This window comes from Palaemon carinicauda, chromosome 11 (assembly GCF_036898095.1).
Source record: "Palaemon carinicauda isolate YSFRI2023 chromosome 11, ASM3689809v2, whole genome shotgun sequence".
Classification (NCBI taxonomy): domain Eukaryota; kingdom Metazoa; phylum Arthropoda; class Malacostraca; order Decapoda; family Palaemonidae; genus Palaemon; species Palaemon carinicauda.
In genome coordinates this window covers 18,855,738-18,877,883 of record NC_090735.1, presented here as the reverse complement: position 1 = coordinate 18,877,883, position 22,146 = coordinate 18,855,738, and the positions used below count along the sequence as shown (strand labels likewise).

At 36.9% G+C, this 22,146-nt stretch overlaps 1 protein-coding gene across 5 annotated transcripts in view; it reads right to left on the bottom strand.

The window, feature by feature from the left end:
• The window catches only part of LOC137649986 (dmX-like protein 2), a 192,412-nt gene that overhangs the window by 147,806 nt on the left and 22,460 nt on the right, over positions 1–22,146 (bottom strand). For all 5 annotated transcript variants that reach the window (XM_068382984.1, XM_068382988.1, XM_068382985.1 and 2 more), the window contains exons 5-16: positions 21,943–22,131; positions 20,945–21,089; positions 15,606–15,791; positions 14,193–14,353; positions 12,576–12,745; positions 11,128–11,696; positions 10,082–10,256; positions 9,636–9,812; positions 8,340–8,500; positions 5,483–5,684; positions 1,234–1,399; positions 802–920 (exon numbers count right to left, since the gene is read on the bottom strand). In XM_068382984.1, the coding sequence (XP_068239085.1) occupies positions 802–920; positions 1,234–1,399; positions 5,483–5,684; positions 8,340–8,500; positions 9,636–9,812; positions 10,082–10,256; positions 11,128–11,696; positions 12,576–12,745; positions 14,193–14,353; positions 15,606–15,791; positions 20,945–21,089; positions 21,943–22,131 (2,420 nt within the window). The remainder of the gene's footprint in view (positions 1–801; positions 921–1,233; positions 1,400–5,482; positions 5,685–8,339; positions 8,501–9,635; positions 9,813–10,081; positions 10,257–11,127; positions 11,697–12,575; positions 12,746–14,192; positions 14,354–15,605; positions 15,792–20,944; positions 21,090–21,942; positions 22,132–22,146) is intronic.

Here is a 22,146-nt window from a genome sequence, read left to right as displayed (position 1 = left end):
ATTCACCACTTCGCGGATTTTTTCCATAACCCATATATATACATATATGTATGCATGTATTTATGTATATATGTAGGTATGTATATGTGTATACATATAAATATATATATATATATATATATACACACACACACACACATATATATATATATATATATATATATATATATATATATATATATATATATATATATATATATATATATATATATATATCTAAAGTAGGAAGATGTGATGTAGTTCTAAGGGAAAAGTATGGGAAATATGTCTGGGTAATAAGCAAAGCTCTACCTCCAGTTTGTTTCTACATTATGATCAGAGATAAATGTAAACAAAACATTGGTTGCCATTTTTTATCGTGCTTTTTAGCATGTTTAGGAAATGCATGATATAAAATCACCTTTAATATTTGTGCCTGTTTTAGTTTAGGGTACTGTAGTACATGCATTAAGTGTTCTGTACATTAAAGGGTAGTTTGTTAACAGTACTACGTACAAGGGAAGGTTTTAAAAGTCTGAATATACATGTTGAATAAATAGGTAAATATGGTGTCACTACTTCGCGGATTTTCACCTATCGCGGCCGCGACTGGAACCTATCTACCGCGATAAACGAGGGTTCACTGTATACCTTTTTAAAATGCTAATATTTAGTAACTTCACGATGGTAAAAAGGTAAATACATCTATTATTAGAGGTATAATCACAATCTCGAGTCATGGTATAGAAAATTAAGACAAACTTCAGCTGAAATATTATATGATACAGGAGGTAATGAATGTAGTGAATCACAATTACGTACTGATCCAGAGTTAGTTTTTTCTAGTAGTGTGATGTAGAAGGGCTCTTCAAATACAGCTGATGAGTGTAAATCCACAATAGGTGCATTTGCTGGATCAAACATTGATGAAGCCTCTCTCCCTGTTAAATATTGAATGATAAGCTTTATCTCAATATCAAATGAAAACAAACAATATAGTGAGGTCAAAACACTAGCAAAAGAGGCTATTATTTTTTTTCTGATTTAAATGTAAAGTACAATGGATTTAAATAACTCCTGTTAATGCTAGCAAAAAACTGTGCCTCAAAATGTCCAGACAGAACATTCTTTCTACTTGTGAAAATAAGACAAGTCATGTCTCCTACATACAGCTATAAAAAATTGTTGCAATGAAAATTTCTTATTAGTTTCATACTAATCATAATAACATTGTAACTTGTCAATATGTAATACCTGCATCAGAGCCTCTTTCCCCTTTAATGAGCCCTTCTTGAAAAACATGAAGGAACTGAGTATTTTGCCAATCATGTGTGGCATCTCCAATGGCATCTAACTCAATAATGCACCCAGGTCGAGCTGTTGACTGTTCGGACACTATGTCAAATATATCGGATAAGTTCTGAAAAAGAAATGTATATGACAAAAACTGCAGCAAAAACATGTCCAATCAACTCAGAACCCACTCAACTCATATCCTCTACCATTTGTTGTTGAATTAATTGTCAACTTCATACACTTGATTCAAATTCAAACTCATTTACAAAATTTTTACATTCAAATGATATTAATGCAACTTTCCATATACATCATTAATTGTTCCGACACTATACAAACCTCCTAATCATTACATAAAGGAATTTGCTTCAGCACACCTGAAACAGCCGAAGAGAAAGAAAACCAGGCAGTTGTGCTGATTGGTTGGCTAATGTATGGGGCGGAGCTTAGCTCCACCCTATCCCAGCCCATTTTCCATTCACTTGCTTCGGTTCAACGTGGACGGTTGTGCTACACTCCGCTCTCTACGCTGCAGCCCTTTGCCTTCTCTTGAGCTTGTGTACTAGTGATTGTGTGATTGTTATGGAGGAGAAAGTTACTCGTAAGATGCGATGTTGTGCAGGCCGTGACGGGTACTGCAGTAGGTGGCTTTCGTCACCTTCTGTAAATCTGTACACGCTCAGCCCGACATGCAGGGGAAAACCTTGCTCTCAAGGTTCTCCCTGCCGTGAGTGTGAATCCAGGCCGCCCTTGCAGAGGCAAGCTTTCGAGAATCAACACAAATATCGCCGGACCCCTAAAGCTTCTTCTGCTTCAGGGAGCTCGCCTCTCTCGAAGAAAAAGAAGGGGGGGCCGGTGGTCGTCTTAAAAGACTGCCACAGCAAAGTCTACTCAAGCCCTCTCCGAGTCTGAGGAGGGTGCGAGTATGATTTTGGGAAGCTCGGATTCATAGCCTGTCAGGGATTTCTCGGGTTTTGTCGGGGGAGCGGGTGACCTTAGCGCTCCCGCTACTTCGGCGATCTCGAGGGACACTCGACAGATTGTTGGACCATCTGATACCAATGACGACATGTTACCTGGTAAGATGGGGGAACTTAAGGTGTCTCTCGGATTATCAGGTAAGCCTGACTTGAATTTGTTAAAATGCCATTTAAATCTGGCAGACGAGTTTGAACATCATTTGAATGATTCGATTGTTGATGAACAGATGAATGTAACCGATTTTGTAACTTTATCGACTCCCATGTTCCCTGATGCCCCTGTTGTTGTTGACCATGTATCTGATAAAGCATTTGTTTCTGGCAAAATACAAACTTTTTCCAAGGGTAAAATAACAGCAGAACTCCGTTAAAACAAGGGAGAGTAATGTTTTAAACACTGAGATTTCGTTAACGACTGCTGGCAAACCCTTTTCAGCTTCGCCCGCAAGTCATTTGAAATTGAAATCTGCTAAAACTCCTGCTGATACAAGATTTTTCAGGTTCACCACATTTACCGACCACGGCTCTTCCTACGGACATGGCTCAGGTATCTCCTACGACTTCGAAGCAGAGATTCAGTGCATCCTCTACATTGATGTCTTGTAATGTCACTCACGCAGAGGGTTGGAAGGAGATCTCCTTGAGTTTTGTGCCAGAGTTTGTGGCCAAGACTTAGAACCCAGCGATCCACGATCCTAAGTTCGAGGCGAGTGGCGGTTCAGGTGAGAGGCTTCTCTGTCCCATCAGGCGTCTCCAGCACTATCTTACACGAACTCGGCATCTCAGACCAGAATGTTGACGACTCTTCGTTAGCACCGGCAGAGGCAAGAGGGAGGTGTCGAGGAACACAATATCCTTCTAGATCCGTGAAACCATCTGCAAGGCGTATGAGACTTCCTCGAGTCCAAGCACCAGCGAGGGTTAAAGCTCACGAGGTCAGGGGCATTGCCCCCACACTCGCTTTCAAGAGAAATCTTGCAGTGGGTCAAGTGCTGAAGGCTGGCGTTTAGAAACGCCAGACCACCTTTACGGGCTTATACTTGAGGGAGTTTATGCACAAGTCCTTGGACACCTTTGTTCTTGGCCCTGTGGTAGCGGCTCAAGCTATTGTCTGACCTCTCCAGTTCCTCCGGGACAGGGAAGTCTCTTGTCTTGATTTCTATGGTATGTTTGGCAGTGTGAAAATAGTGTGCATGTGCTCCGCCGTTCTCTCTGTCTCCTCCCTTGGAGTCCCATACATCAAGACAAGTCTTCCCAGGTAAGATTGCTAGAGTTTGTTTACAGGTATTCTCCCCCGTCTTCTGCTAGGTAGGGAAGACGGTGGATGCATAAACCCTTTTTCTTTTGGTTATGGAAGTTCATCCAATCACTGCGACCCTAGGGTTGAGTTTCTCTTAAGCGGGGTTTACACAGGCGAGCAGCTTGTCGAGCCTGGCATGACAACCCTGTGTTTGAATTGATGTTCGAGCGTGTAAACGGGCTATTTGGTTGTTGAGCGCGCTCGTCGAATGGCTCGATGAAAGTTAGGCTCATCTTGACTTTTGTGGGCGGAGCTACATTGTTTGACGAACGGTGTGAACGTGTGAACGGGTGTCGAGCATCGAACCTCAGTTGTTATTCAGACCTGCTAGAGGAAACATCATTAAAGAAATGAATTATGGCTGCCATTAATGAAAGCAAGAATGAGAAGGAAGTCGTACTTGATTTCATACATGCATATCGGGCTCATCCAGCTTTAGGGAAAGTTAAATCAAAAGACTATTCCAATAAAGTAACCAGAAACAAAGGAATAGCGGCTCTGCATGAAATATTGAAAGAAATTGAACCTGACTGCACACGAGACGCCGTGACGAAGAAAATAAATTCTTCCCGATGCTAAATAGCGTAAAGTGACACTTGGTCTTTCATGTGGAGTTATGGCCTTCCTCATAGTTGTATCTTCATAATTAATCAAGGGGCTGAAACAATTCAGTAGATCAATATACGTGTCTTCATCCATACGCAAATAATTGCACCAGTCATCTGGCTCTAATTTTTGACATTGTTACTGTTTTTAGAATGATTTATTGTTAATTTGTTTTCTTCATTTATTTATTTCCTTATTTCCTTTCCTCACTGGGCTATTTTCCCTATTGACACCCTTGGCCTTATAGCATCTTGCTGTTCCAAGTAGGGTTGAAGTTTGGCTAATAATAATAATAATAATAATAATAATAATAATAATAATAATAATAATAATAATAATAATAATAATAATAATAATAATAAGCAAGTTGGTGTTTGAAAATTTCTCTCTTTTTAGTAGCCAGTCCTTCGTCCACTTTGATCTTTTTTTTTCCTTCTTAGTGCCACTGCTAAAGCAATGGCTATCAAATCGTCCAGTTCGAGAGACATGTTGACATTGTTTTAGCACAAGGCACACTGAGGCTAGGTGTACTGTCTGAAAGCTCTTCGAGCTGTTCTACAAGTAGGTTCGACAACCGGGCTCGGCGAGCTGCTCGGCCATGTAAACCCGCCTTTACATTCACGCTCTCAGGTCGCGCGATGCTCTTGGCTCCCTGTCTCTCAGACCCCACCATCATCATGTCGGGTCGAGGGACAGGGGTAGGTGGATTTAGTCATCTGCTCTCATTCGAAACCAGGTCTATATCAGGGCATTTAGCTGTTCACAAGCAGCAAAGGCAGACCTTCCACCAACCAGTGAGTCTTCCTGTATTAAATGATTATGAGGTTTGTATATCGCATCGAAACAAATGACAATTTGTCCTAAATTGTATTTTTCCTAGCTATACAAACCCGTAATAATTTAATATAAATGCCCGCCTCTACACGACCCTCATGTTCCACATTGAGCCTAAGCGTTTGAATAAGGAAAGTGGGCTGGCGGTAGGGGACCATACCGCTAGCCAACCAATCAGCACAACTGCATGGTTTTCTTTCTCTTCAGCTGTTTCAGCTGCGCTGAAGCGAATTCCTATATTAAATGATTACAGGTTTGTATAGCTAAGAAAAATACAAATTAGGACAAATTGTCATGTTTATACTTGACACTTAATCAATTAGCTTGTATGTTTGAAGAATTACTTTACACTACATCTGTATATATAGCTTTATTTTTTCAAATTCAGACATTAATTGTAGTAGCCATTTGTAAGTGATATAAAACCTATAAAAAAATTATTATAACCATTAAATGAAAACATGGCCAGATACTCCAAACATCTTACCACTTGTCCAACTTGTTCTTGCAAAGAACTGTCGGTTGAAAGACTCAGTGTTGACTCCATCATCTGCTTCTTGCGTTCAGCAGTGGATATTTCGGCTAAAAGTGCCCGACCATCTATAACAGCCTGGTAAACACGTAAACATTCACCATCTGAAGCAACAAAGCACGCTGAAGGGGAGTTGGAGACGGTACCCAGAGTAGTACTGGAATTGATAAGTCTATTAGTCAAAAGCCACACATACTGTACTACATTTATTCATAGGTATGAGATTTTGATGATCAACACAATGAAACAAGAAAATGATGAAAACTATTCATATACTGATCAAATTATGAAATGAAAATTGCAGTTATATTAGTCGCTGTAGTCATCAGTATGTAATAACACATACCAATGACTACAGTGAATGACTAAACACTGCAATTCAAGCATGTAATTACTGGTTTTCAAAATCAACTGAACATCCTAAACTAGTTTAAATATCTTAATGGATAAAAATCTTCCCACAATGGGTATACATTTTTCCCACTAATAAAAATCAATCAATATAACAACAATAATTCCCTGATAAACAGGATAACAAAATTTTGATAAGCCCAGAGTATACGAAACAGAAACTCCCTTATGGTTGACACTATTTATAAACAACTAATCTGGTAATACAGTACATTATCTACATGAACATAAGATATCAAAGAAATAATCATGAGGTTAACAGGTAAATGGAAAACAAATCTGACAGTTGGTAAGGTTTAAGGAGAAATGTTAAGAGGTACAGAATTAGAATTTTGACCAAGAAGGTATAAAAAAGATGGAAAAATATTAAAGGGACAAATAAAAAGATAGGCATGAAGTTATTAATGTTAAAAATAAAGAAATATTGACACAATGAAGATGAATTTTGAATATGTGCTAAATTAAGCAAATGCACAAGATCCTGAGGCAAAAAGGAACCTTGGGAAAATATAGAATGCAAAAACCTCAAACCCTCTGGAATAACAAGGGGCTCAATAAAAGCTGCAGCATCTTACATGAACTTCGTAGAACATACAAAAACCTGATGAGGGAAGAAATAGGACCAGAGGGATAGGAAGTCTTAAAATAATGGTATAAACCTACAAATGGAAATTCAAAAGGGATAATACTTCTTGAACATGCTATGAAAATAAGAAAAAATGTACAAGAGGAAAGGTTGATATAAACTATAATGATTGATAAGTCAACATGGCTTCTTGCTTGAAAGATCAACAACAAAAGCTGTGTTAATAATGATGTACATACATACATATACCAAGGCACTTTCCCCAATTTTGGGGGATAGCCAACATCAACAAATGAAACAAAATAAAAAGGGGACCTCTACTCTCTACATTCCTCCCAGCCTGACAAGGGACTCAACCGAGTTCAGCTGGTACGGCTAGGGTGCCACAGCCCACCCTACCCCGTTATCCACCACAGATGAAGCTTCATAATGTTGAATTCCCTACTGCTGCTACCTCCGCGGTCATCTAAGGCACCGGAGGAAGCAGCAGGGCCTACCAGAACTGCGTCACACAAGAAAAAGTACCATAATAAAAGTGAGAAGATTGTACCATATATTTGTAAATCTAGGAGAGGCATTGAACTAAATACTGAAAAAAGGTAATCAAATTGGCATTACAAGTTAATGATGTTACTTTACCATAACACCAAGTTCATCAAGGATCCATGCTAAACCCTTTGCAGTTTACCATAGTAATGGAGGAAACTATAGAAGGCCAAAAAGGGTCGCTTATTGCTGTTGTATGCAGATGACATAGTAATAACAGTAGAATTCAGGGAAGATGCAATGGAAATGTTTAAAAGGTGGAAGAGTGGAATGTCAAGAGAGGGTTGAAGACAGCATAAAGTAAACAAAACTAATGGTGACTAGTAAAGGAAATAGTAAAATCAAGATAGGGATTATTTAGATACTTTAGGAAAGGTATAAGGGTGATCACTGTACTGTGTATCAAATGTAATAGATGGTGTCACAAGAGGTGCTCTTGACATAAAAGTCTACAGAAAGAAAGAGAATAAGATTTCAGAATCCCAAAAATTATATCAAAGGTACTGTAAATGGGGAACCCTATTGTGATATATGAGCCAGTTTTACAAGAGGGAGACTATTTCTACCACTTTAGACATACCCTCTTGCTTAAGGGTACACTCAGGCACACTATTCAATCTACTTTCTCTTCTTGTTTTGTTAAAAGTTTTTATAGTTTATATAGGAAATATATTCTTTAAAATATTTCATTTTTCCTTGCTTCCTTTCATCACTGAGCTATTTTCCCTGTTGGGGCCCCTGGGCTTATAGCATCCTGATTTTCCAACTAGGGTTATAGCTTAACATTTAATAATAATAATAATATACTATGAAAGAGAAGTTAAGATCGCATTAATAGAGTAATGATAGTACAGATTAAATAAAAAAGATTGCCACACTGCACTGCTAGGAAATGACTATATCTCATTAGTATATGGAAGAGATTGATAAGGTATGACCTTAGAATGTTAAAATTTGATGGGGAAAGAACATATCAAACAGGAATTGGTGAATAGATCTGTTGTTCAGAAGCTGGAAAAAAGGCTGAGAACTTAAAAGATTGAGATGGTTTGGACATCTAATGAGAAGAGATGAGGAACATATAACCAAAATAAACAGTAAACACGAAAGTGACACAAGACACACTTGTTGGAGAGTCCCAATAATCATTAAAAAGGTGATAGATCAAGATTAAGTTCCCATGTGTGTTCAGGAAGACACAGTACAGGATAGAGGAAAATGGAGTGAATGATGATGAAACTGAATTCCTCCACACCACATCAGTCTTACCTTGGTAGCAATGTAGGTATCCAAGCTGCGTTGGAGAATGCTGAAACCTGGGGTGAATTAACTCTAGCAAGTTCAGTAACACCTCCAGATTTACTTAGTGGTCCAACCGCATCTACACGCCAAAGAATAAGTTCACTGCACCAGTCTTTGTAGGTTGTATCCTATGGTAAAAATTTTGAGAGGGATGATTAAATTTTCAAGAGGATTTTCCCTTTAAATCATCCCAGTCTCTACACTATGAAACTAAAATCATGACAGCAAATATCTAAAATCCTCTTTTGCATCTTTATATACTGTATTGTACTTTACAGTAGTTCATTGTCGTCTTTGTTTTATTGCAATCATTCATTCTTTATTTCCCAAAACAAAACCTTAAACACATGCATGCAAGAGGGTTCTTTTTAAAAGTTTCAAACAACTACTTGGTCCTAAACTCAAATCAGGATGTACTGAATATTTTTTAAACATTTTAATCCTCCTTACATTTATCATTTGCTTTATGGTGTACCGAATTCTTTTATGATAAATGTATAATTATTGAAGCTCCTTTCCTTGACATTTTCTTAATTTTCTCAATACTAACCAGGAATATATTAGTTGATACTAAACTCTTCCTTTCTACCTTTGTTTTGAGTATTTTTTCTCCTGTCTGGTCTTCAGCTGCTGATTCTCATCATAATTTGTTGGACAAAAACTTATGGTCTATTAAATTTCTTATTCCTAATCTTGATATCAATATCTGGCACAGACACTCAGTTAATTTATTATGCATGTTGCATAAGTTTTTTCATAATTCTGATCATCCTTTGCATTTAGATCTTCCCAAACTGTACCATACTGTTTGTAATACTAGGTATGCAGTTAATTCTACCAGTGTTACCCTCTCCATAATAAGGCTCAACACTAGACAGTAAGTTTTATTCCCGCTGTGACCAGATTATGGAATGAGCTTCCCAATATGGTAGTTGAATTGGAGAACTTCTGAAGTTAAAACTTGCAGTGAATGTTTTTATGTAGAAAAAGTTAACATACATTATATATGACACCTATTTGAACATTATTACTGATTTCAAGATATCTTATATTTTCTATTCAATAATTCTAATATATAGTTTATTTATTTACTTATTTCCTTTCTTCACCGGGCTACTTCACCTGCTTGAGCCCTTGGTCTTATAGCATCCAGCTTTTACCAACTAGGGTTGTAGCATAGCTAATAATAATAATAATAATAATAATAATAATAATAATAATATTAAAAATAATAATAATAAGACTAAGCAAAAACATGCATACCTGAATACATATCAAAGGAGTATCGTCAGCTGTGGGCATTTGAGCAGTGGTTGGAGACACTTCACGTTTATTATGATGTGAGGTTGAAAGCAATAAAGGGAGCACTGGGTGACACTTCATGTCATTTAGCTGGAATCGATGACCACACACTCTTGTAAAATGAGATATATTCAAGACCTAAAAGAAAAATGACAAAGTGTTATAATAAGCCTAATAAATCCTTGAAGCTTACTTCTATTTGTAAAACCATACATTTCTACATCGTGAGATTCGACAGAGAAATAATGCCAGTCCTAGTGTACAGATGGGTATGGAATTTATTTGCTTAAAAACTGCTCAGCAATACTTATACGAAGATAAAAAAAAACTACCGTACTTGACTTTATTAGATGTAAATCCCAAGGAACTTCAATAAAACTCAAACAAAGTTACTTTTATTTTCCTACCTGTGTGAATCTTGAGCCTTCAGCAACCGTTAGGTGCCAAAGGTTGAGAGACCCATTGCTGTGTTTAGTGGTCATTGATATGATAGGCGAAGGATTACTGAAGCTGCTACTTTTATCCCGATCATCGTTACTTGTGAGGGTTAAATTGCTCTTGCTTTTGTTCTTTCCTCCTCGCCTGTAAGTTAACAAAAAATGAGGAACCACTTGAAAGAAAATGCTGAACAAGTTGAGGAAAAATACTCGACAAGTTAAGGAAAAATGCTGAACAAGTTAAGGAAAGATGCTGAACAAGTTAAGGAAAGATGCTGAACAAGTTAAGGAAAAATACTGAACAAGTTAAGGAAAGATACTGAACCACTTGAGGAAAATGTGGAGCCTTTCTATCTATTTACCATGGCACTTCCCCCAATTTTGGGAGATGGCCGACATCCAAAAAGAAAAAAAAGGCTCAGCATTTTTCCTTGATGTAATAAGTCTTAATAATTACTACATGAAATTCCAATCAGATTCAAGCCTAAATAATTACTATATAGAAATTCCAAATTGAATCAGGTCTAGATAATTACTAATATACAAGTGATTTTTAAATAGAATCAAGTCTAGATTATTATCAGTTACATATTCAAAACTGAATTAAGTCTTGACAATTATTACATAAGGCAAATACCATTACATAAGTCCCAAATCCCCATTTGATAAAAGTAAACTCAACCAAAAGATGGTAGATATCCATTATTAAAAACGAAACTATATTTCAAAATTAACTCACAAAAATGTACTACTGTACCAGGAAAAGCAACAATTTCCTGTAAATTTTCTTATAGAGTTTTTTTGTAAACAATGTGAACAAAAGTAATTTATTAACATTATAAGGGAATTTGGTTTATGAATCTTATTAAAATGTGTAAAAAAATCAGGCAAATTTTCTTTTCCCTTATATTTACTGTCAAGCAAAAATGAAAAAAAATTATCTCCAAAACTTACATATCTTAAGCAGTTATTTTGTTAAATTGATAAACGAAATAAACACCTTGGTAATAACTTACATTTCTTCTTCATGAGCTAATTCTAGTTTAAGAAGTTGTTTCAGGAAGGATGGGGTCGTTCCATTATAAATAGCGAGATTAGGCGACATAGTCATAGCATCTCCCAAGGGCAATGCATTTGGTATACGTGCACTGAATGAAACTTGAGCTTGTCGAAACGATCCAGGATGATCATCCAGAAAATCTACAATCCACACCAAGAGGGATCCATCCACAGGATGTATCGAGAACAAAACATCAGAGGTCTGATGCCAATCCCGTAACAACGTTTCAATTCTTCGATCCAGAGCGTCACCTAGAGCGGAAGTTGTTGCTGTGGTCACATCAGTTGCAATGGATGTTGTTGAGGTAGCTGCACTGAGAGGCTGGTGAGAAGAACGTACAGAATGCTGGCTGGGGACATCGTCCTCTTCCACACTACGTGCACGCACTGTCATGTGCGAGGGGGTTCTAGAACCGAGGCGCATTCCTGCCCCCATTCTCTGTTTGTTATCATCTGGATCACTTACTTCGCTCTGTCGATCATGATCCAGAGAGATTGTTTCTTTTTCCATAGCTCGTCGACTTATCTGAGAATTTTTATTTTTCAGTTCAGTATATTAAAAGAGGTCACTAAAGTAATTTAAAATACAGTAGGATTAGTTTCAATGTAACATTTTATGGCAAAATTAACTAACACAGTTGTTTCTCAAAAACTTTTTTTTATGTAAAACTAATCAAAAATCTAATATTCACAGATGCAAATCCTTTGAAAATATTATTGTAAGTGAACCTCAGCAGGTTATATAGTAATCCCAGAATCTAACTACTTTATCATCTGTAATAAAAAGGTGAATCCAATTACTTTATAGGTAATGAATATCATCAGTGACTTGGTGGATAATAAAGAGTAAAGGGTAATGAAGGTTAATTCTCAGTTAACTGTGAGAAAAGGGAAGGCAATGATAGACGGGTAAGGTAATGGATTTCAAAGAGATTGCCACACAAAATAGTTAGCAATTGATTACTTAGTTAAACTCTGGAATTACTCTTCACAGGATTTAGGAACTGGAGCTAGAGGTAGGCAAATCAGCTCCCAAAGTGCCAGTAGGGAAAACTCTGTAGTTGCCTTAAGGCATAAATATTAAAAGTGGGTGAGTAGTAAGATGACATAAAGGAAATGGGGGAATGTTGGTAAAATAGAGTGCTAAAAAGTGGGTATAGCTGGGGGACAGAGATATTTCAAATACCCATTATTGATTTCTGTATTATACCATGCAGGGTGTGCTAATAGTACTAACAACCTACAGGGCTTCTCATTTGCTTGGGAGATAACAGTTTTCAAATAAACACCTGTCAGTAGTAAAAAGTTGCTAGCTAAGAAAATTAAGAGCTAAAAACACAGAGGATGCCGATATACATTTCCATGGTAATTGCTCTAGAGGACTCAAAATTATCCATAAGCTTACCTCTAGTAGAATATTTTCAGCCTCTGAGGTAAAGTGCATCTCTTTATTATTCAACCAGTGGATGACAAAATTTTGTTCAGCATCTCCACAAGTTGTTATTCCACTGATACTCGGAACTAGAGGGATATCTGTTTCTGCATTGATTGAGGCTGCTAGATGGAACTGGAAACCTAATAAGAATAAAATGAAACTTATTTATAAAAAGGTAGAAATACAGAACAAATTGTCAAAATAATCATAAAAATGAGTTCCCAACTATATAGTACAATACTGTATTAATATTGCAATCAGAAACATATAAAAGAATAATGAAGAAAGCAAGTCATGAGGACATCATATAAAGCATGGCAACTCCAATTAAAATGTAAAAGCACACAGAATTTTGAGTCATTGCAATGACAATCACAGATAATAAAAATGATTATGACCAAATATACACAGTATTTGTATCTCAGCAAGGGGCACTCAATGATGGAAAAGTTAAATAATAAAACAATCCCCTAAATACAGTATTACTTATGATCTTAGAATTCTCACCTATCCCCTAAATACAGTATTACTTATGATCTTAGAATTCTCACCTATCCCCTAAATACAGTATTACTTATGATCTTAGAATTCTCACCTATCCCCTAAATACAGTATTACTTATGATCTTAGAATTCTCACCTATCCCCTAAATACAGTATTACTTATTCATCCTGATCATCATTCTACAATTAACCTCTTTACCCATTTCTTGGTTAAAGGAAATTCAATTTAAGGATTTGTTAAGCCTCTTCATATACTGTCTTTGAAGAAATCAATGTCTATCTAGTTTGAAAGGTACACTTTTGAAGACTGTGTATAGTCAAGAAAGTAATAGCTCATTTTTCTAAAAGTATCATATTTGCTTTAAGAAATATTTCATCATGGCATAAGAAGTAGATAAGAAAATTTATCTTACCAACACAATGATTTGATCTAAAATTTTTGTATTTTATCTTATCCTGATTCTACCATCCCCTCAAAATTCTTAATCTAATCTTGTCAAAGAAACATTGGATTATAAGAATCCTACCAAAGGTTAATTGATAACATTTATTGTGTGTGATTTTGATTAACATTAATTGACGGTGCTTGTGAAAGATCCCTGGCACGCAGTAATATCACAAAGTTAGAACATGGAAGATGTGAATAGGGTATATTCCTCTTTTATTTTTTATAACTTCCCCTTAAAAAGGAAAATTCTCCATATAGCTGGCCATTTTGAAACTGCTGAATTTCAATAAAAATATTGCTAGAGAGACAAGTATGGAAGAGGAAATCTGGAAGCCCACTTTTGCATACGCTGCAACAACTTTGTAAGGCGTGACTATCATAATGCAAAATAAATCATTTGGAAAAAGTCCCCAGAACTGAAGTCAGCAGGTGACAAGAAATTAAGAGGGCTGTATTAATGTTGGTGAAGTCAGGTGGAAGAGTCACAAATACAAGATGGGCAACATAACACCCACATCATGAGCAATAATGATTAATGGAATCATCCATATATACATAAAACCTTGAGGATAATTTGTTTTGTACAGAAGACCAAGAGGTTTAATTAAACACGAATAAGACTTGAGAATATAGTACCTGGTGTTATTCCTGTAGCATGGATACCATACATGTGAAAATCATGCACTGAGTATGATGAAGGGATAGTTGGTAGGGGCTCTGAACCTAAACTCCCCAAATTTCCCATTAGTACAGGTCCACCACCTTTGCCAGGTGGTCTTCTCAGCTGGAAACAAGCCCTGAAAAATGACAGAATATTTATACTTCTCAAGCTTACCCCAAGAAAACTAGGTAAATCATTCCAAGAGAGAGATATTTCTACTTCTAAAAACAAATAAAAGGTTGAAAATCTATGAAGGAAGAGTTAAAAAGGGGCAGACAAAACTAAAATTCACAAAGTAATAAAGCTAAAAATGTGAAGGCCATTGTTAGGAGCCACAAGTGAAAACAGAATATAGATCTTGATTAGCCCAGGTTTTGACACCTGAAGAAGCTACTTAAAACTATGAAGTATCAAATAATACTGAAATACACAATAACCTAACACTGAAATACTTGGGGAAAATGTTAAGACTTGAAAAATAAATTCTAGTCTAGATCAACTAATAGATAATTCTATTTTAGATCAATCAATATACAGTAGTCCCTATTGCTTTTCACTAAAGTACATATGTTTTACATATTACAAGAAGACAAGAGAACCTAAATGAAAGTTATAAATTCTAAGATTTTTATTGACTCCAGAAGTTCAAACTTGCAGCAAATGTTTTCATGTTGAACAGGCTACATAAGCCTCTCTACATAGTTTATACAAAACATTACTGATCTCAAGATATCTCATGTTTTTTAGTCATTACTTCTCATTTATAGGATATTTATTTCATATTTCCTTTTCTCACTGGGTTATTTTCCTTTTTGGAGCTCTTGGGCTGTGAGCAAGATAAGTCTATCCATTGTTAATAAACAGTAAAACATATTCAGCATTTATAATATATATAAATCTTCTGAGAATTAATTCAGCTTTTTAATGTAATTTCAGCTTCTTTCTAACTTGATTCCTTTGTCAATTATGCTACAAAATGTCCGCTTCAATAGGTTGACGCACAATGTCGCTGCTCACCGTAAAACGGCTTGCAATACATGAGGCCCGCTGAAATTTTGTCACGGATGGGATCACCAAAGGGTTAATTAAAAATAATTATAATTTACAGAAGCTTTTTCACACCTGGTAAAATCCTAGCAGAAAATCACAAATATAAAGGCAGATTCAACCAAAGTGGCAGACTTTCAGAAAAAAATTAAGTTTTCCATGTGACTTTACATTATTGTTTTATGACTGCCCTACAAGATGCTAGAACATTAAGATTCAAATCAGAGTGCAGCACTCCCTAGTAGCTATCACTTCAAAATAGATGATTCCAAATTTTTAAATGATATAAGTGATATGAAATGAGGTTTTGGTGGAGTAAAAACGAAACAAAAGAAAATTACTTCATATGTTTAAGTCTCTGCATAAAACGATGCTTGTGACGATGAGTTCGAAATCTAGGATTCTGGGCAGCTATTGGATCAAGATGGTGTAGAGATACGAGGCCATCATCAGGTAACACAGTCTCTACCCAGACACGACTTATGTTGTCTCTACAGGATGTCACAAGCATGTTGCTAACACTCCCTCTGGAATATAAGGTAAGAAAGTATAAGTTACCATGAAGTGAAAGACAAACTTATTGAAAATTATTATAGCAAACATTTATCTAAAGATGTCTTTGAGCTGCTAAGAATTAATATGGAACATGAACAAAACAATTCAGTTTCAGAATGAAATCCCGTAAGTGTATAAAAGTTCTAAAAAGGTACTGTATACTAAACAAGAATGCTACTCTGTAAAGGAACCTAAGAAAAAGACCAGACTTTATTCATTTCTATAAATAATTACATTTCTTAAGATTTCAAATCTTTTTATTCAGAGTCAAATATAGACATATAATACATAGTATATATATCATTGTACTGTGCAAAACTTTCAACACAAATCTATAAAGACAAGCTCTTTTTCAATAGACCTTGTTCAACATATCCTGAGAGAACAGTACAATTCCGAGCATGGCTCCACATGTCATGATTTAAAACAAAATATAAAGAAAAACATTAACTTTCTCATTTTTCAAAACACACATAATAGTGTACAAATCTAACATGTCATTAGTCTAAAAACTCAGCAGATTTATGCATAATTTCAGAGGCTTCCAAAGAATCATTCCACAACATTGCTAATATATTCAGATAAGAGGAAAAGTGGACTAAGTTATTGAAAAGCCATAGAGAGAGAGTTAGTATCAAACTGATAATGAGAAGAGCAATAAATAAAAGACAATGCAAAAATCTAGGTGCTAAAATATTACACATTCAAAGGGTAATTAGCAATTTTCCTAACTATACAAACCTGTGTCATTTAATAGGAGATTGATTCAAACACATCTGGAACTCGACAAAACTTAAGAAACACATCTGGAACTCGACAAAACTTAAGAAACACATCTGGAACTCGACAAAACTTGAGAAACACATCTGGAACTCGACAAAACTTAAGAAACACATCTGGAACTCGACAAAACTTAAGAAACACATCTGGAACTCGACAAAACTTGAGAAACACATCTGGAACTCGACAAAACTTGAGAAACACATCTGGAACTCGACAAAACTTAAGAAACACATCTGGAACTCGACAAAACTTAAGAAACACATCTGGAACTCGACAAAACTTAAGAAACACATCTGGAACTCGACAAAACTTGAGAAACACATCTGGAACTCGACAAAACTTAAGAAACACATCTGGAACTTAACAATTAAAACTTATAGCAAGGTGTCAGCATTAATATATAATTAACAGGGAACTCCCGCCCACTATTAACGGTAGAATGAAGTTACTTTGATTGAGTCTGGGACTTTCAGGGGATATGATTGCAGGAAATAGAGTTAAAGGACTTGGGTTCATAGTTGGGAAAAATAAAATTTACTTTAAAATTTGTGAATTGTTCCTACACAAATAAAAACCTTCGACCTTTAATAGGAGACTCATCCTTGGGTGGGAGGAAGTCTATATTACCAACCTGGCTGGCTAAAATCAATAAATTGCAAAGGTGCGGAGAATAACATCCTAGACATCTCGTGAACCAGGGTCGAAAATATTATCATGTTCATGGCCCAAGCAACCAAGGCTGTTGCAAAATCACATCCCTTTTTCTTAGACTAGTAAGTCTGTCAAGTAAGGCATAAACAATTTGATGGATTTGACTGTACATATCCATCTCCACCCTTGTAAGGAGGATGGTGGAAAGAACACTTCTATTTAACCTCAATAGAAAAGCTGCTTGCTAAAGGTTGATGCTTACCTATATCTACATTAGTCCAGCTACATAGGATTCAAACAGATATACCTCAAGGGAGGGGAAGAAGAGAGGAAAAGGGCAGACTCTCTCAATCTCTACCTAGAATTATGTTGTAACCGCTGTCTTGGAGGTGATGCCCGATTGAAAGTGTGTCTAAAGACCTGTGAGTGCATTCCCGCAAACAAAGTGCAGTAAAGGCGGTCTGACGCTTTTATACTACAGTGTCTAAAACTTGTACCACTGAAAGATTTTTCTTAAAGGCAAAAGTAGTCCCAACTCCTCTAACCTCATGAGAATGCACCTTAACTTGTCCTGATTTGCAAGGGGATCTAGGGCATAATGCTCAATTAATAGTGCTACAACCAAAAGGAGATGGTATTTTTGGCAGCTTTTTACTATACCAGTGTTTATAAATGGCTTTTGTAACCTGGGTTATTTTATGGAAGCACCTTTGATCCCTTACAAGACACCAAAATACTGTAACTCATCCAGATCGTCAGTTACTTCCCTTAGCGAAAACTCTGTAAAGGAGGAAAACCTGAAATCCAGGATTGACTAATTTTGAGTTTTCCCTATGAAGTCAGGAACTAAAGATAAAAAGCCCTGTTTCCAGAGCTCAGATTGAGAGAACAAGTACAGGAGTCTGTGTAATTCACTTACCCACTTCATTGTAGCTAAGACAAGCAGGGCAAGGTCTCTATCTAAGGCTCACCTCAACAGTTAATAAGGAGCTTTCTTCAAAGACTTCAACACCTTGGTAACATCCCAAGATGGAAGTCAAATTTCATCGGAAGGACACGACTACTTCATACTCATGATAAGTACAGATAATTCCAACAAAGAGGAAATATCCACTCCACTCAGTCTCAGTACCTGGCTCAGGACTGAACGATACCCATTTACCACTGAAACTGAGAGGTGTCTTACCTTTCGTTGGTAAGCTACATGTAAACTAAAAAGTCTGCTACTAATGGAATACAGGGTCCAAATGAAGTATTCCTTTGACATCACCAACCACAGAAGATGGGCCACTTTGATACACATCAGTAGAGGATTTTCAGAGGCATGGCGACACGCCTCGTGCTATCTCACTCGAAAAGCCTCTCACTCACAAGAGGTGCTATATAACCTCTACCTGTGAGTGATAGGGATTCAACTGAGTTGTGGAATCACTAAACGTGAGGCTGATGGAGCAGGTTGTGCCACAGAGGAAGCTCTCCCGGACTATCCACAAGTAGAAGCAGAAGGTCCATACCATTCTGCTTGAAGCCATGTCAGAGCTACTACAGTCAACTTTAGGTTTTGGGATGAAAAAACCTTGTTCATAATCCTTCAGGAAGATAAAAGAATGGAAAAGCATACACATCGAGGTTGTCCCAAGGATACTAGAACGCGTCCTTGAGCGCTGCTACCGGGTCTGGTACTGGTGAGCAGTAGACTGGCAGCTTTCTGTTGAGGCTTGTAGCTAACATGACTATTGTCAAGGGAACCCCATAAAGTAAGGGGTTTTACCAATGCCTGGGGATGTAAAGACTATTCTGACCATTCCGACTCAAAGTGTCCGCTATGACATTCTTTTTTTCTGGGAATAAATCAGGCTGAGAAAACTACAGCGTTATGGACTGCCTATTCGTGCACCAACAGGCTTTTTACCAGAGAGTATGTGCTGCCTGAGATATGCCGCTATAGTTGCATTGTCCTTTATCAATGCTACTGAGTGACTGACCAAAAGAGACTGTAAATGCTGAAGAGCTATGCAGACTGCTTTCAACTCCAGAACATTGATATGAAGACACTTGTTCATAACAATGGTCACATGAGGAAAAGTCTCTATATCAATGTTCTGGAGTTGAAGGCAGTCTACACAAAGCACTTTACCATTTCCAATCTCTTTGAAGTGTCTGTAAAAAGATCTGGAGGGAGATGGGGGACACTCTAGGGAAGACCCCCGAAACTGGTTCTCCTCGTCTAGCCACCAAAGCACGTTGAGTTTGGTGCCGGGCTCGATTGGTACCAAGGCCAGAGGAGATCCTGTGGTTTGCAACCAGTGTTCCTTTAGACACAATTGTAACAATCATAGCTGGAGACGACCATGAGGAACAAGTATCTCTAATGATGTCATGTGACTTAGTAGCTGTTGCTATTGTTGTACTAGTAACTATTCCAGATGAAGGAAAGGATGAGCTACTTTCCTGAATTGAGTTACTCTACCTTTAGATAAACTTTCCCTGTTACTATATATGTCTATGCCCTGGTATATCATTCTTTGCTTTTGAGAGAGACTACTAGATTTCTCTAGATTTGTCACAATCCCCGGATCAAGACAAAACAATCATTAGGGGGTTCCCAATCCAGGGATCGCGCACCTCAGAAGAGCACACTCAAGTGCAAAGTGGTGTGACATAAGGGAAGAAGAACTTGTTCCTTTGAGGAATCAAGCATTAGGGCTAGCCTTTATTGGAGTGAGTACCCTGAGGCCCTAGGGAATTCCAAAACCAAAGCATTGTCATCAACTGAAACCATATCTGAAACTTTAAGAGACTCCTTCCGAGGGAGAGACTCTCCTGTTTTGTTAGGGGAAACAGATTTGTCTTGAGACTTGCCCAGATGTTAATTTGCCACCACTCTTCCAAGTATTGTACCTCCAAGTGACTGACGTGGAAGGGTCAGACGGCACAGTATCTTGGATTGAAGGAAGAGGTCTAGCCAATTTCTTTGACCTTCAGCATGAGCTTGAGGGAGAATATTCGCACTTAGCCATCACTTTCTGCCTCCTGCCGTACACTTGCCACTAGGAGGGTAACCACTACATTCCTCACATCTGACCCATGCAGGAAGGGCACAAAGTATGAAGATCTACCTCCATGTTGATCATAAAAGTGCCGTATTTTCCCAACACTCCAGGGCAGGGTCGCCTAAGGATTTGCTAAGCCTACCCAGAGATACTGATAGCATGTCTGTGTTATTCAGCAGCCAGAATTGAAATGACTGTTCAAGGTACAGGCAAAAGAGAGAGGGGTTTCCTTCCCTGTCATTGGCTGGTAATTACGGGCTGCTGGTGACACCTCATTATAAGTTTTAACTGCAGAGTTCCAGCTGCACTTGAATCAATCTCTAATTAAAAGACAAAGGCTTGTATTTTTGGAGGAAGAATCATCCATTAAGGCCTAAAATACAAAGAATCTTTGAGAAGTGCTAATAAAACATAGTCAACCATCAACTAAGCTAGCCTTAAGACTACTCACACAATAATCATTATTGAAATAATGAGTCAACTAAAGAAAAATTAAATAAATCCTTCTTCAAATCATAAATAGAGCTGTAATAAAAGTAGGCTGTATCAGCTCTCACAATAAGTTATCAAATACAGTATTAATAAAAAAAAAAAAAAAAAAAAAAAAAAAAAAAAAAAGTAAAAAATTAACCACTTACTTTGGCATATACTTGCTTGTAGCTCTCCATGTGAAACCTTTCACAGCACTTGGATGAGGCAGATAAATGTAACTATAACTGACTGATGATCTTGTACAGTCACTCGCAGTTCCAGAACCATCAGAAGGTCGAGTAGGTGCTAACACTACAGACACAATGAAATCTTTAATTTTCTGACATTACCTGTATTTACATCATAATTCTATTCAGCTCCCGATTCATCAAATACAATGGCAAGGTAAATCCTAAAATAAAAATCTTAATGTTTCTATGATAAAATCCAGTTACAAATGCCATTGCAACTTGTTACAGTTGTTGAATGAAGAGGTAAATTACTCGTTACAATACATGAAATGTTAGCTATATGTAAGAGTCAAATATTAGCTAGGATATAGCAGGTATCTCTTTACACATTATATACTTTCTGTTTTAGCCAAGACAATAGAAATTTTAGCCTCTTAAGAATCTAATTACAATGTCCAATGAGTTTCCCACTGTTTAGGAGTGAATTTAGAGGCCATCATTACAGCCACCAAGGCATCTCATTCAGAAAGGCTCCTTCCATCTCATGACCCTGGCAGTGTTGGTTGTATGCATGACCTCATTTAGGCAGCTTATGGCAGATGTAGACTGCTAACTTATTGCAAGCTGTTTTATCGCAATCTCAAATACTTTTATGATGTAAAATTGAAATTTTTCAAACAAACAATCTGGGCATATCATTAAAGAAATTACATCTAGCATTGGTCATTTCTACTCCTAAGTAGCTGTAGATATAGGAAGAGTAACTTTTCCCTATATTTTAATTTCTAATACTTATTCACCTATCCTACACTTAACCATTGGCTAACTGTAATTTCCTTAATTTCTAAACTGGAATTCTATATCATCCTTCCATCATCATTGGTAAGAAGATATAAAATATTGTAACAGGGTTGTAATTTGCAAAAAACAGTTTCCGTAACAAAGAATGCACAATAACACAATACAGTACTTACCATGTTTATTGTCATACCAAATCTTGACTAAACGGTCATTAGCGGCTGCAGTGGCAAATAATGTGCCATCTGGAGAAAAGGTTAAGAATACAGTCGGTGATGCCGTGACACATCGCCAAACACAGGTCCAAGTAGGTTCAGGATCATCACTGCTATCACATTCCAAATCAAATGTCACTGGTCCAGAGCCTACATAATAAAATT